This window comes from Brachycentrus maculatus, unplaced genomic scaffold, assembly GCF_059751285.1.
Source record: "Brachycentrus maculatus isolate JH-2025_06_01 unplaced genomic scaffold, ASM5975128v1 h1tg000097l, whole genome shotgun sequence".
Classification (NCBI taxonomy): domain Eukaryota; kingdom Metazoa; phylum Arthropoda; class Insecta; order Trichoptera; family Brachycentridae; genus Brachycentrus; species Brachycentrus maculatus.
In genome coordinates, this window is record NW_028280851.1 from 769,655 (window position 1) to 786,037 (window position 16,383).

Consider the following 16,383-nt stretch of genomic DNA (forward strand, 5'->3'; position numbering starts at 1 on the left):
GTACCGACTAAATCAGTGGGAGACTCAAGGACTCGTCCGGAGTCTGGAGTAGTTCATCGTCAGCTTAAGTCGAAAAACCGGGAGTGAAGTGCAAGTAATAGTGTACCGAAACACGAGATAGCCAGTGCTACGTATTTAAGGCCACTAAGGTGCCGTCTTCATCATCATCTGCTATCAAGGAACGCTAGTTTCCTGCACCGCCAGTCTGTGCCAACTATGGCCCAACTATATTTCCGAACGCGAAGGGACCGTCATTACATGTATTAAAGACATCCATGCGTAGTTTTTGTTTCGAATCATGCATTCGGGATTCCAAATTAAATTAAGCAATATTTAGTGTGACAGAGAGTTAGATATCTCAAAAGAAACACAGTACAAATATTGATTTTTTTCTTCTATTTATTTAAAATTTACATCATCATTCATTGGTAATAATGATATTGAGGCTTCACGATAATAGTTTCTTCTCTCCCATGTAATGAAATCTGCCTAATAAATGTGACGCGTCCTCGAAATTTCACTCTCAATTTTTGTCCAAATATCGATTGTCGAATCGCTACCTAAGAAGTTTTATTTCAAAAACATTTTAAATGAACAAAGAGTATCTCCTTCCATGGGATAACACCCAAATAAGAACAATTTAATAGATAGATATCCTTATCGTATAATATGGCACGGTATTTTAGCTTTATCGTATGGAACGTATGCGATAAGGCTAATACTACCCTATAAGATGCAAACGCAACCATTATTTGGGGAATACCGGACCTCTGGACAAAACTTTAAAAATTTATTTGGGTTGTCAGTTTACAAACTTTCCCAAAAAATGGGAAATATTTTAAATTGTGACAACACAAAAACAATAAATAAAACAGTTGCAGCCGACACAACAATCAAACAATGTCAACAATCATTTAAACTGCAATAGTTCATTAATTTAATTGTTTAAAAAATCGTAAGAAGTATTATATATTAGTAAATGTTAACGCTCGTTATTTTAAAATACCTCTACATAAATTTAATTTTAATCGTGACTCGATTTCGGGGTTAATATTAGTAATATAAAATACATATTACAGAGATATACTTTTTCCGTTTTCCAATATAAATAAATACATTTATCGGTAAAAAGGATTTTTGAACTATGGTATTACTATTACTTGCAAAGAGCTGGTACCTGATAACCTGATACCAATGCGAATTTAGTCTTTCACCGGGTCGGATCAAATTAGATACAGTCTTTAGTGTAATTAGTGAGTTTTTTTGTAATAATCGAGTATTAATTCGTTTCCTTGCTCAAATTGTTTCACATTTTAGTTGCTCTATAGTTGACCAAAGTGTAAGTACCTATTGATTTATTTTCATTTTTAAATTGTGTATCACAATATATTGTAATGTAATATATTTTATAATAATTAAGTGTCTTTTTTAAATATTTTATGTGTCGGGTTGTGGTCCCGTGGTTAGTGTCGCGGACTCTTAAGTCAGAGTTTCTCGGTTTGAACCCACTACCACAATTTTATACCTATTTCCAATAATGAGCCGCTTAGGCTCACAGAAATAGTATAAAATTGAAATATTTGTGTAAATAATAAAAAACACAAATATTTCTCTTTAACAAAAAAAAGTTTATCTTCCATTGGGTTTGCGACAGTGGAAGTTGAAATGGAAGTTCGTCAATATTTTACTATAATTGGATTTGATAATTTTGATAACCCCATTTACATATTATATTTTTTTTGACATCTTATCAAAGATGAAGAAGAATAAGTCTGGTCATTTACGGGGCTGAAGTCCGTCATAGGCTGGTTTAAGTGATCACTTTACACACGTGTAACATTCACCAATTCTACCCATTATTGACAACCACACTACTTTCATTCTCAGAAGTTCTATATAGTTTTATATATATGAACCAATTTTGAAACATTGTTCTTGAATCACTAGAACTTCAATGGACACATCTGTTGGTGAGATGAAAAGATTAATTTATCTTAAAGATCTTCCTAGAGTTTGAGTAGTGTGGTTGTCAATAATGGGTAGAATTGGTGAATGTTACACGTGTGTAAAGTGATCACTGAAACCAGCCTATGACGGTCGTCAGCCCCGTAAATGCCCAGACTTCCATATTCTTCATCTTTGATGAGATGTCAAAAAATAATATAAAAATAACTCCTGTAATTGGAGATAATCCAGATTTTGTGAACAAGTATTTGGACACACTCAAAATGTTGTTATTATTTTACAAAACCTATTTTTTTATAAAAATATACATATCTACAAAAAACAAGATAGGTTATCATTTATTTTACATACACACATACACCTGCACAGCTCCCTCCACAACAGAGTGATTAGTAATGAGACTCAATGAATCACTGAAAAAAATTCCCATTGACAATAATGATTCTCAAATTATATTTGGGTAGGTGAGCAGAAAGGCAACATTTTTGGAACGCATTTTTATACTTAGTTTGTTGTACTTCTAATGCGGATGCAATAATGGTATAAACATAATACCTACCTTCTTCTCGCAATCTTTGCATGAAAGAATGAGAAAAAAGGTTGTTATCCAGTGTATATGTAATATATTACGACCTGTCTCGGAGATTGGTATCGAGGAAATCAGATATAGCGATCGCACACCAGTCAGTATACCGCAAAGCCCGCGCTAAATATGTTTATAATAATTTTAGATAATTTATTTAGAGCTATTTTCCTAAAGTGCACTTCGCAGTTATTAGTATAGTCCTACGCTCCTTTGATAAATAATAGATCCTTATTTGCAATTCAAAAGTTTCAATGTGATCACGGATAAAACACCTGACCAGACGTCAGAGGATCCACATTTGAATCCTAAAGGTGGAGACTGACCGGAGCATTTTGTCGTAACATAACGTCGTGACATCGCTCGTGGCGAGCATCCTAAACTATGGATGGAGCATCCGAAACTATCGGTGTACTGACTGCCTGAATGCTCGCATCGTAACATGTTACGTTACGACGAAATGCTCCGGTCAGTCTTCGCCCTAAAGTTAAAAAGTCACTTAGAGTTTTCTCTCTTTGTAAAATTGTAAAATAGAATTATATATTGTTAAGTAAAATAAATTTTACTGAGAACACCCTTGGTTTTTTCTTATCTTTAGGAAATTTGAAATGTTGCTTCAAAATTTGTAGCTGCCTTTTCAAAAAATACTCAAGCGAGAGTTACTTTTTTAATTTCTGAAGTCTGACTATTTATTATTTTTTACAGATAAAATGGCCGATGATGATGATGACACCATACAGCGAGACCTTCCCGGGTCAAGTGGTATGTGAGATTACAATTTTATTTGTGAGTTTTAAAACACGAGCCACTACAATAGTAGTGGAAGAAAAATTCTCTTACTGTACGATCCACTATAAATGTGGTGTGGGTATCATGTTGGCCCTCGTTTGGGTCCGCTGCACTTTGTAGAGGGTACGATGAAAGCCATCCAATACAAATCAGACTTGGAAAACCACGTCATTCCAGAAATTGAGAACATCAGTCGACATACTACCGATCCTATATTCCAAGACGATTCTACACCTTGCCATAGGGCACGTACTGTCAGTCAGTAGAGTACTTTTTTGGACAATGTATAACAAAAACCAAATGACCCGACATACGAGTAAGAGATGTTGTTGATGCAATGTGAAGTGAATCCTTTAACCTTCCAGTAGGCGCGTTATCATAAAATTTATGACAAATGCACCTTATCGCTTCCTCCACCCTTACCACTTAATTGCAAGCATCGAGCTCCGAGCTGTTCGAGGGTCAGTGTCTCTCTAAACTACAGACGTACCTAGTGTGCTAACAAGTTTTTGTTTTTCATTGAAATTTGGAAATTTCATTTGAGCGTAAATTTAAAAAATCGCTCCTTAAAGTGTAAAAGTATATGGAAATAAACAAATTTTCCTATTTATTTTTCATTTAAATGTTATTTATTTTAGACGTGTTTTAACAGGAAAACATGTCATACCAACTGAAGAGAGGAGAAAACAATGGAAGATAAAAAGTCACTAATAATAAACTCACTAAATGAGATGACAATATTCATTCTGACAAATAGGTCAATAAAATATTTTGTTTTTAAATATTAACATAATAAGAGTGTTGTTTCGGTTTTTATTTGAGAAAGTCAAATACATTATAGCTATTTCATAACATTTATATACAGAAAACCCAATTTACATACAGAAAACTTGATGATATAAAATTAATGACACGCGCCCGCTCAAGGGAAATTTCTCAACGCGCCCGCTGGAAGGTTAAAAGTTTCTTCATTGATAGGTTGGTGTTAGCTACGTCATTGTAAATTATATAGGTATAAATGAATGTTGCCCTGCAAAGGGCATTTGAATAATAATTTGTATTTGTCAAGGTAAAGCTGCCACTCCAATAAAGAAATGTTTCGCTTTCGGGGGTGGCCGCCTTAATGTAATGTTGAAATAAGATAAATACGTAAAAAATATTTGTAAACATGTCATGGGGAAATTGGCCACGCGCACTAAGAACCTCTCGCCACGGGCATGGAATCCTGACTGAGCTAGGCGCGGCGTCTTATACGTAGAGCGCATGACCTTATTTACGTCACGGGCAGCCGGCCTGGCCGACTTCGACGGACCGCGCTTGTTAAGAATATAAGAATGATGTACATTGATGAATAAAATTAGTTCTCTTCGACTACTGAAACTTGTCTTTCACTTCTCCGCTCCCGACCTTCGAGACCTCGCCGCAGCACCAGCCTGGACCGCTTCGCCTCTCTAATATAGTAAAAATCATAATAATCAAACAATGGATACAGAAATTATGAATGAATTTGTTAATTAGTTGTATTTTTTGCTATCAGTACAAATTTGCTTGATCTTTCAAAAATTAGTTGGTTAATAAAGTGTTAATCAACATTAATAATGTACTATATAAGCATAGTGTGAGTGTATGTGTGCCTGAATATTCGAGTGCTATTACAAAATTCATATAATTAGAGTGTTAACATGATTACCACAAGGCATGAGCTATATATTCTTGACGTGCGATATTTTTTTTTACAATAGGACAATGAATAAAAATTCTGCGAGTGATTATTTTATGAACAGCGCCATTGTAACCCTTTCAATGCCGGAAGGTATTAATATGACCGTACCCAGCAGGCTGCGATTTTTTCAACAATATGTGAAAGCTTTTAAGAAGATGACTATAACTTTGATAATATTGGTAAATTGTAATATTTTAGTGTTTCTTGATTTTCCTAATTGATGTCTCTATATATTCTAATTAAAAAGAATGCAATTGGATTTGATATTGGCTAGTGACAAGCTCAAACGAGAGCGCGTTTACTCGCTCATATTGTATGGCCGGCCTGATGAGCGCGAAATTGGAGAGCGCGTGAACACGCTCGTGGCAGAAAACCGGTTAAAGGCTATTTTCATTTATAAATTCCGTCTTACACATAAATTTACTATACAATCATAATTTAGTTACATTTGAAATCTGGTGGAATGCACATTGATAAAATTTCTAAAATGTGTACCATAGAAAATCAAACATATAAATCCTAGAGATTTACTTTAAAAGTTAGTTTTAATATTATGAAATACACTTATTTACCAAAAATTTTGCAGGTGCTGGTCGAAAAAAATATTCAAACCACAGAAATCGAAAGCCAACAACTCAACAACAACCAGCTCGCCAACACTCAAATATGAATCGTCCTTTTGGCAATCATTTTAGGACACAAAATACTACTTTACAGCGCGTGAAATCCTTGTCACATTCGAATACACATTTGTTCGACAGGGTTTATGTAAATAAAACACTAAATCCTCAAATGTCTGACATGGACCATAAAACTCAACAAAAAAGAGACAATCGGAGATTTGGAAACCCTCCTATTTCTCAATACAGCAGTAAAGATGTTAAAGGAGATGGTAATCAATTACAACCGGCAAACTTTAAGAAATTTCCTCCCGGATTGCGATACAAGAAGCTGACAGAACTCACCCAGTTATATCCTGAAGAACTAATTACTAGATTATCATGCGAAAGTAACAATTTGAATGCTTTTCTGGAAGATAAGAACACTAATCCAGATTTGATAGTGTTGTTCGTTTCATGCTTATTTAAATTAAGTACAGCGCAGTTAGATTTATCAAAGACTAAATTACTGGTCACTATTTGTAAATCTAGCTTTATGGATGTTTTGCAAAAGTACATTATGGGATTACCATATGTCAGGATTGTAAAAAAAAAAGATAATATGCTCTTCTGGAATGACATTGAGCCTTTTTTTATGAACCTATTCAAGTTTTTCGATGTTTTTATTGACTTATCACCTAGCACGGCTGTTGATGTGCTCAGAATACTACTTGACAGTATTAAGTCGTCTTTGGAAGGCCTCCGGATTCAACAAAAAGAGAGGTTCTCCGATGAACTCCAAACTATATTTCTTGAAGTACAAACCAAGTTAGCAATTTGCAGTGAAGAAGAGGAAAAGAAATTGGTAATAACATAGTATCTGTGGTTCTTTTTCTATATTTGATAATTGTCAATTTACTTTTCTTAATATAGAAGTATTTTTAGTACATTAGTAGTAATACATTTACAGTAGTAGTACATTTTAGTAATAGTAGCATTTCTTATTTTCTTAATTCTTTTAATCTCTTTTTAATTAATGTTTTACTCAGTTAATTTGTGTGGGATGTGAAGAAGCCACAACCTTTTTAATAACTAATTATTATAAAATAGGTATCAAATTGTGGTAGAGTGGGTTCGAACCGAGAAACTCTGACTTAAGAGTCCGCGACACTAACCATGGGACCACAACCCGACACTATTAACTATCCTATATTCTGCTTCATTGCAGGGGTAGGCAAAAACACTATCTTTTCAAGCATTCTTTGCCTCTTCGACATTCATGAGTCTCCACATACGTAGCTGCCGATTATTCAGACTCTTAATCTGTCTCAACCTTTTTCACATCCTTAGGACGTGTACCATCTAATCATTGAATTAGTTAATCAATTTATTTTTGACAATTTCAGTTCATAATATGCCTTTAATTTTTCAGGCGGTTCCAGTACGAGGTGGGATTACCAATAGTAATAATGATAATAATGCTAATGAAGAACCCCCAAACAACTTTCGTGACATAGAAATTTTCCCAAATAAGGATGAATTGTTCCACAAACCAAACTTCCTTCGCCCCAACATTGTGGCTGGAGCATACAGTAGTGTGGACCAATACTTGGATATACAGTTTCGCCTTATGAGAGAGGACTTCATAGCCCCTTTACGAGACGCCTTGAATACGTACCTCTCATCTTCGCAAAAAGTTAAAGTCAGCGGAGCTAAGTAATATTTTTGTAAATCTGAATTATTCATCTGATTTTTTATATCAAATCTTCACTTAGATCAGGGCTGTTTGAAGCACGGCTGCTTGCGACCCGCGGCTTATATTTTTGGAGCCCGCGATGTGTTTATTCTACCGCAAACATGACGATTTTCCTTTTACAAAAAATATTTCGTAAAAACTAATGTTGATGTTTTTTCCACCGCAAATATGACAATCTCACATTTACAAAACATATTTGGTAAAAATTAATGTTGACAGAATTGTAAAAGATAAACCGATTAAATGAATTTTATTATTACAATGATATCTCCGTATTTAAAAAAAGTCAAAGTATTTGTTTCTGCGGCCCTTCGATCTATTTAGTTCTTTGGATTGGCCCAGGATTGTATCTGGTTTGGACAGCCCTGACTTAGATGAATAACATCCTAAAGACTGTTCAGGTGTGATCGCACATTTACGGGATGTGATTCAATCTCAGACAGTGGAGAAGTGGGCTATAGTATGGCGTAGACCAAGGGTGGCCAACCCGTGGCCAACGGTGTCTACTTGCGGCCCGCGAAGCAAGTCACACATTTTTTCCTTTAGTGTACACAAAACCACCAAATGAACATTCTATCGTGCGTAGTTCGTATCATATCCCATATATGGGAGTATTTCACTATCCTGACAATTTCGAGACCCATAATGGCGTTAAGTAGTTAAGACCTTGGACTAAAGAAGAGAAGAGTAACAGAAGAACTGAGAAGTTTTTAAGACAGACCAGGCATGGGGAACCTTTCTATTTCAAAAGGCCACATTCACTTATCTCATTCAACATGAGGCCGCAGTAAAGAAAACTTTGACACCCCCACTATAAACTAAATATTTTAAGTATATCACATTATAAATTGTTAAAAATTCAATTAAAAAAAATATGGAAGCAATGCCTATTTACAAAAATTGGCATCAGTCGAAAGGCCGCACTAGAATAGCCAAAAGGCCGCATGCGGCCGCAGGTTCCCCATGCCTGGTGTAGACAGTGGTGGGATTCAGCAGGTTCGCACCGGTTCGCTAGAACAGTCCTTAACTCTTTGTTGTCACATAATATTTCGATTGAGATAATGTATCAGAGCAATCTTCTCAATCAGAGTGAATGATCTGTTTATGTGCAGAATAAAAAAACAAATAAATGAATAAATGTAAAAAAAAAATCTAAAGAGGGGGGGTAGGGGTAGACCTTAAGGGCGAACCGGTTCTTGAAAATTTTGAATCCCATCACTGGGCGTAGATGAAAGATAAACAACTGTACAAAAACTCTCCGGACCCTCCGGAGACAAGTAGTGTGCATTTTGAATAGTCTAAACAGTTGGCTTAAACCTTTGAGGAGACAATTATTCTCTAGTTTTATTCATGACCATCAGTATCTTTTCATAAAATAATGCAATTTATAGCCAATTTCTAGAACTCAAATCCAAGTAAATACAATATGCAAAGTGACAAATGTTCTCTACTTCCTTTAAAGTCAATATCCTCTTTCAATTTACATAATTATGATAAAAAATAGGATCTAGGGTTTTTTGTGTTAAGCAAAATACACAAATTTAATTCACCTAATTGATGTATCTTTTATGCTCTTATTTTCTTTCAAATTTGCAAATGTCAAATTTTGTAATAGTTGGTGTTAGAGGAATTTCAGGTGACCGGCGTACGTGAGATGCATTCTATTTCTCGTAACTCTCCTCCATTGGTCCCTTTACTTTAATTTTTATAATCTTTGATTTCATAATATTTTTTCACAAATAGAGAAATACATACCTACTTATAATTGGGGTGTTTTTGTACATTTGATTTTAGTTATTATTTTTTTTTTAAAAGTGACATTTGTGTTTTTATTATTTACAAAAATACTTCAATTCCATGCTATTTCTGTGAGCCTAAGCGGCTCATTATTAGAAATAGGTATCAAATTGTGGTAAAGTGGGTTCGAACCGAGAAATTCTGACTCGAGAGTCCGCGACACTAACCACGGGACCACAACCCGACACATTTTAAATCTGAGATTGCCATGGACATTTTACAATTCATTTACTATGTCTACAACTGTGCTGCATTTTACAGGTTCTATAATAATGCCAAGCTCTTAAACTATAAATTGAACAACGGCTATCTAGCTGTAGAGATATGTTTCGATAATAGAGGCGCAAAGAGAAAAGGGAAGAAAGTGATATATACAAAACGTTTCATGTACGGGTCACTTCTCTGCCTGACATGTGATAATTTCAGCACAATAATGTTCTGCACTGTGATTGACAGAAAGGATATTGAGCATGGAAAGGTAAGAGACATGGCAACTGAAATATATTTAAAAAGCTGCAAACCTCACTATTGTCACGTTGTGAATGTAGATAAAAGTTTACGACGGACCGCATGCAACACCTAAATGCAAAGCCCATAATAAAGCAAACCACTTATTTTTTTGACATCTCATCAAAGATGAAGAAGAATATGGAAGTCTGGGCATTTACGGGGCTGACGACCATCATAGGCTGGTTTAAGTGATCACTTTACACACGTGTAACATTCACCAATTCTACCCATTATTGACAACCACACTACTCAAAACATCTCACCAATAAATGTCTCTAGTGAAGTTCTAGTGATTCAAGAACAAGGTTTCTAAATTGGTTCATATATATAGAACTTCCAAGAATTTGAGTAGTGTGGTTGTCAATAATGGGTAGAATTGGTGAATGTTACACGTGTGTAAAGTGATCACTTAAACCAGCCTATGACGGTCGTCAGCCCCGTAAATGCCCAGACTTCCATATTCTTCTTCATCTTTGATGAGATGTCAAAAAAATAATATGAAAATAACTCCTGTAATTGGAGATAATCCAGATTTTGTGAACAAGTATTTGGACACACTCAAAATGTTGTAAAGTAAACCACATTGGTGTCGCAACTAGTTTACGGTAAACCCTGTAGAATTGTGAGGATTGGGCGCTTCATGGAATTGAGAATAAAGTAAAACTACTAAGGAACATAATTTTTTTACTAAAAAATATTTATTTACAAAAAATACTTCTTCGACTTTTTATATCAAGTCATAGTTTAAATAGGGTCTTGCCATGTGGCTTGGGCCTCAGCAGGGAGCTATAAGTGCTAGAAACAGCTATTCTAAACTTATAAGTGCATATATGAGAGGCTTTTCCAAAATAAGCATTTCTTGTAAAATATGTTTGGTACTAGGCGCATTCTGACATATTAATCTAGTGATCCCATGTCAGAATGGAAACTTGTTGAGAACATCAAGGCTTTCTGAGTCATGGTGACCAATTTTTACATTGATAATGTGGATTCAGTCATTTAAATCTAAAACAACAAAAAAATGGCCAAGAGCAAGTTTATGGGCATGTAGGCAAGGTCTATTCAAGGGCCATCTTCTGTGATTTCCTACAAAAGGGATTCACTTAACTCAGTATACTATACTTCACTGTTGTTAGGTCCACTATATTAATAGCATAGCGTTCTGGAAAGTTCCACACATTCGATTTTTACTGCAGCAAGATAATGCGCCACCACACACGCCTTATTTTAAAAAAAAACTGCACACACGCAACGAAATGACCGCCAAATTTTCTGCAGGGAGTCCGTCAATGTTAATATTTTTGTGTAAATACACTATAAAAACATAATAAGTGAATTTGTCGAAAGTTTCACTACAAAAATAGGCAAAAATATGTTTTTTTTTGTCAAAAACATTGTAATGTAAAATAATCCAGCCCGGGACGGAAAAGATGACACTTGTAATTGAGCAGCTTAGAGGTTAACAAAGAGATTAGCGCGTAATATTAATTTAAAAACATTTTTTTTTCTTTTGACTTTGAAATAAGGTCGATGCAGGAAGTTAAAATACCCTTCCCGTCCTTAAGTAACAATCGACCGAATGGGTAGAAATACCTTTCCCGTCCTTAGTGTGTTAATTTCTTTACTGTGTTTTCTTACCTGGTGTGTATGTAGATTTTATTTAAATGTTATAGATTTCTGTGGAAATGGCCGGTGGACCGATCGGTGAGAACATGTTTGGACAAACCTTTTTACTGGTAGAGAGTGAGACATACTTCCCGCCATACTTGCATGTCCTAAAGGCGCTACAGAACCCATCTCTAGCTACCCACTTTCCGTTTGAAGATTACATCATCAAAGTGCAAGTATGACAACTGTGGTCCATTCTTATAAGTTTATTTCCACTCTATCTGGATTTACCTATGTCCAGTAGGAAATACCACTGCCCTGTAGAGGCGGGGGGTGCTGGAGGTCCCAGATCATTATTGTATGATCCTTTATTTGTATTTAACCATATCAATCTTTAATTTTTTTCTCTCAATACTGAAAAAAGCAGCAGTTGTAAAAAAGAAACAGGTTTTTTTATGTAAAGACAAAACAAATAATAATTACAAAAATTCCAGTAAAGTCGAAACAGAGTAAACATAATCTTGCTAATCTATGTAACATATATTAAAAAATACCTTATAGGGTGCCTGAAGCGTACGCAATAAGGTAAGGAATTGCTTTTGTTTTATGAGGACGCGTACGGAATATAGGTTAGCATTATCCAGCAGGTGCTCTGCGTGCGTATTATATACGTTCAATGAGGTAGGGCGGTTAAAATTGGTCACCCCACTAAAATAAAGAAAAATTTCTCTCTGCTAATTCATATAGTTCGTCTTGTTATTATAAATTTATTTTATGTTGCATTAGTTGTAACTTCTTTTTATATTGTTTTTAATGTGAAAAATCAAATATTCTTACTATCTTTATTTTACAAGTTACAATATATATTTTTCTTTACTCTCTGTGACCTTTTTCCATCTTACTGATAACATTTCAAAGCAATTGTCAAAAAAATCTTGGGCTTTCATTAGAATTGTTCAGTTATATCCCTTTTCACATCATCATTGCTAATGTATTTTTTTCCTTCTAAGAAATGTTACATTGAACAAAATACTGGTAGTCCGAAGGAACAAGGTCCAGAGGGTATGATGAATTCCAAAAATATTACATTTTTATTTTGCTGTATGCGGGCGAGCCTTATCATGTGTAGCAAATATGCTTTTTTTTTCGTTAAAAGAAGCATATTTGTTACTATAAATTATTAAATATAAAATTTTATAAAAGCATATTTGTTACTAGTTTCGGAAGCTAAGCTTACATTTAGACCTAAAGATGGAAGCTCAGCTTCTGAAACTAGTTGTCACAAAAATAAACTCATGTGGTATAAAAAAACAAGTATTTTCTTTAATATTAAGTATTATCTTTATGCATTTTATTTTTAGTCTACTGAGCACTCTCCGAAATATTTACAAGAAAAAGAGAAATATTCAATTTTTAATGGACAAAATGTGAATTTGGATGAGAAATTAAATCTAAGTTGGTCTAGTAAGTGCGGTTTGGATAGATCGCAGCACAGAGCATACTTAATGGCACTATTTAGAGAATTTGTTACCATCCAAGGACCACCCGGAACTGGAAAAACTTACATTGGCCTCATGATTGCAAAAACTCTATTGAGAAATTTATACTTGGATTTAAACCCTTTTCTAGAACCATTTTCTCCATTATTTTCTCCCATTCTTGTAGTATGCTATACTAATCACGCATTGGACCAATTCCTGGAAGGATTACTGGACGTAACAAAAAAGTTAGTCCGTATCGGAGGGCAATCTAAAAATGAAAATCTTAAAAAGTATAATTTGAATATGTTACGGAAATTTACCAATAAAAATATGCATCTTAAAAATGCTGTGCGGGATTGTTTGTATGGTATCGAAGTCAACCAGCTCATTCAAAAGTCTCTACAGTCCAATAAGCACATATTTGATCTAAGGCAAGTTATATGTTTTCATTGCCAATACGGATTGAAAGTTACTCTACACTTAGGACTGCCCGATAGTATGCACAATTTTTTAAGTGAATTCAAAGACGGAAAAAGGTCGGCGCTAGTTAACTGGCTTTTGCTTACCGACTTGCGCAATGACAAAGGGCATGATTTTAAATGTAATCCATCAGAAGCAAAGGCGACAGGAAGTAACGGGGATGAATCCAATGATGAGGACGCATCGAGTGGGGAAGATGAGTTCTACGAGTTGGACGGCGATGATGATGATGTACATCGACCTGTCATAGCCTTCATAGACAATATTAATAATATAGAAATCAATACAAAAATATATGAGTATTCCTGTGAAGACATAGAAAGTAGCATTTCAAATTTGGAGGCAAATCCAGAAAATTGGCAAAAATTGGATGATTTTCATAATGAGCTGGAACATCTAAAGGTTGGTGCTTAATTTTGTATTTTTACCTATACTAATACAGATTTTTTAAAAGTACTTACAGTGTACTACAGTAAGAAATATGATAAATTCTGTTTGCAACAGTGAAAAGAGAAAAGTATGAGGGTCATTCGTAAAATAAGGTTCTTATAACCTTAAAGATTCTTTAAAATAAGGGTTATAACTTGATGATGTCACAAATTGTCCGTTGCTCATGGCGTTTAAATATCGACTGTTTGTCTTTATTGTACATACTTGTATAGTGTATTAAGAAAAAACTCTATTACTTATAAATACTTACAGTTATCGACTTATAAGATGTTAAGATGATAAGGTAATTTGTGAATATTTAACAATAAATGTATAGTTTTCTTATTTTTACTTTATAAGTATTATTCCTTATATCCATTATACTTGTAATATAATTTGTTTTATTTTCCCTTATACTTGTAATATGAGATATTTTATTTTCCCTCATACTTATAATATATTTTTATTTTCAAGTATCGGTTAAATAGGGGCAACAACAACTATAGAGAGCTACGTCATTTTCCTCATCATAACAATGCCCGCTCGTTTCAACCTGAAGAAAGATGGGCCTTGTACTGGAATTGGGTAGAACTAGCTAAGGAAAATCTGGTCCAACAATGCAGTAAATCCATTGTAAGTTTTTATTTTTTAACCTTTTCATTTCATCATTAGGACCGAGTTCGAGAAAATACATTCAGCTTGGGAGGATACATAGCCTTCTATCCTACTGAATGTAAGGCATTGTTCCGCAAAGTGTGTGTCGCGGCACACTGGTGTACCATGGTGAATAGTTGGTGTGCCGCGGAAAAAGTCTAGTTTTGTGAAAATAACACAATTGCTCCAAATTTTGATTGCCTGTGCTCAGTTACGTAGGCTCGCATTTCGCATTAAACATAATACATATGTTAAATATGTTACCATAATATGGTAAATATGCGCCTCTGAAATGTCTTAATTTGGTAGGTGTACCTTGAATAGAAAAAGTTTGCGCAACGCTGTTTTAAGGGATATCAAGTGGAATTTTAATATTTTGGCAAAGTGCTGTATATGTGTCTGTGCCATGATATTCTTATTGCGTGTTAGTACACTTTAGAAGGATAGCCATATGAAAAGTAAAAGCAAGTAGATAAAGATATTTAAAATAGATAATATTTATAATAGACCTCCAAACAAACAATCCAGCAAGTGATGATAATTATTGATTCTATATTACATATTATAAAAGTTTTACTATAAGTTTAGTTTCCTTAATATAATTTGTGGGCAATTGCTAATTTCTTTTTATTAATAAGTGCATTTTGATGTTTATAATATGGACCATTCTGAGAGATCAAGTCTAGGGGTTAAAATCAATCATTCCATTTTTGGGATAAATTTTACGAGAATTCCATAATATTTTTTTTGTAATTTTAGGCAAAATACTCAGAGGAAAAAAGTACTTATGAGGAATTGACACAGGCATTGGATTTGGATACTTTGAGGAAATCACATGTAGTCGGAGTAACCACTTCTGGTGCGGCCAGACTTCAGTCCCTTCTCAAATCACTCCGCTCGCCAATTGGTAATTTAACGCAACTTTTTATTACACAAAGAGTATACGACAGTCCATACGATCCTAAAGGAACTGGTGGACAGACACAATCCAATTACATATTAATCACATTCTAATAAAAAGATGTTCTGTTTTCAGTCATTGTGGAGGAAGCTGCGGAAGTTATGGAGTCTCATGTTGTAGTGTCACTCACCCAAGACTGCCAGCATCTTATTATGATAGGTAATCATTTTATTTATACTAGCTTATCCTGGTAACGCTTTGATATTACTAGATTTCGAGTAAATATTATGCCTTTATTGTTAAATATGATTTCGGGCATATGAGCGCCACAGCTAGCTCCAATGAAGCGCAATCCAATTTTTGACAACTTTATCGTGCAACTAGGGGCCGTATATCGGCAAAAACACGGCGAATGTTGACTTCTAAATGGTCCAACGTATCTGGTTTATCAGCATAGACTAGTGACTTCACATACCCCCAAAGAAAGTAATCTAATGAAGTGAGATCACACGATCCAGGCCAGTTCACAGGTCCATTACGTGAAATTATGCGCTCACCAAATGTTTCCCGCAGTAAATTGATGGTGGCACCTGCCGTGTGGCATGTTGCGCCATCTTGTTGAAACCACAGCTCTGTCACATCAATGCCATTCAACTGAGATACAAAGAAGTCAGTAATTATGGTTCTGTAGCGCTCTCCATTGACCGAAATATTCTGGCTTTACCTCCTCCACAGTGGCAAAACGCTTTCCTCTCATGTCCCTTTTGAATCTGAGGAACAAAAATACATCACAAGGGGTTAGATCCGGCGGGGTGAACAATTGGTGTCATGCCGTTTTTGGTCAAAAACAGCTTTATGGAAAGAGTGGAAGAACCAGTTGTTGTGCGCTAAAGATTTGCCCTTTTCTTCCAGAAACTCTCCCTTAATCTTTTCGAAACCTCCGAGTAAAACTTCTGATGAATAGTTTGACCCGGGGGAACGAATTCCGTGTGTACAAAACCCCTGCAATCGAAGAAACAAATTAGCATTGTTTTCATGATTGACTTCACTTAGCGAGCTTTTTTGGGATGAGGAGAGCCGGTGTCTTCCACTGGCTTGACTGCTGCTT

At 35.0% G+C, this 16,383-nt stretch overlaps 1 protein-coding gene across 1 annotated transcript in view; it reads left to right on the forward strand.

The window, feature by feature from the left end:
* The first annotated feature begins 1,193 nt into the window (after positions 1-1,193).
* Positions 1,194-16,383, forward strand: part of LOC148310383 (NFX1-type zinc finger-containing protein 1-like) — a 38,211-nt gene continuing 23,021 nt past the window's right edge. Inside the window, exons 1-10 of the mRNA XM_088258525.1 lie at positions 1,194-1,339; positions 3,254-3,310; positions 5,647-6,524; positions 7,092-7,375; positions 9,474-9,690; positions 11,396-11,566; positions 12,692-13,693; positions 14,195-14,353; positions 15,134-15,281; positions 15,411-15,494. Coding sequence (XP_088114651.1) covers positions 3,259-3,310; positions 5,647-6,524; positions 7,092-7,375; positions 9,474-9,690; positions 11,396-11,566; positions 12,692-13,693; positions 14,195-14,353; positions 15,134-15,281; positions 15,411-15,494 — 2,995 coding nt within the window. The 5' untranslated portion in view covers positions 1,194-1,339; positions 3,254-3,258. The remainder of the gene's footprint in view (positions 1,340-3,253; positions 3,311-5,646; positions 6,525-7,091; positions 7,376-9,473; positions 9,691-11,395; positions 11,567-12,691; positions 13,694-14,194; positions 14,354-15,133; positions 15,282-15,410; positions 15,495-16,383) is intronic.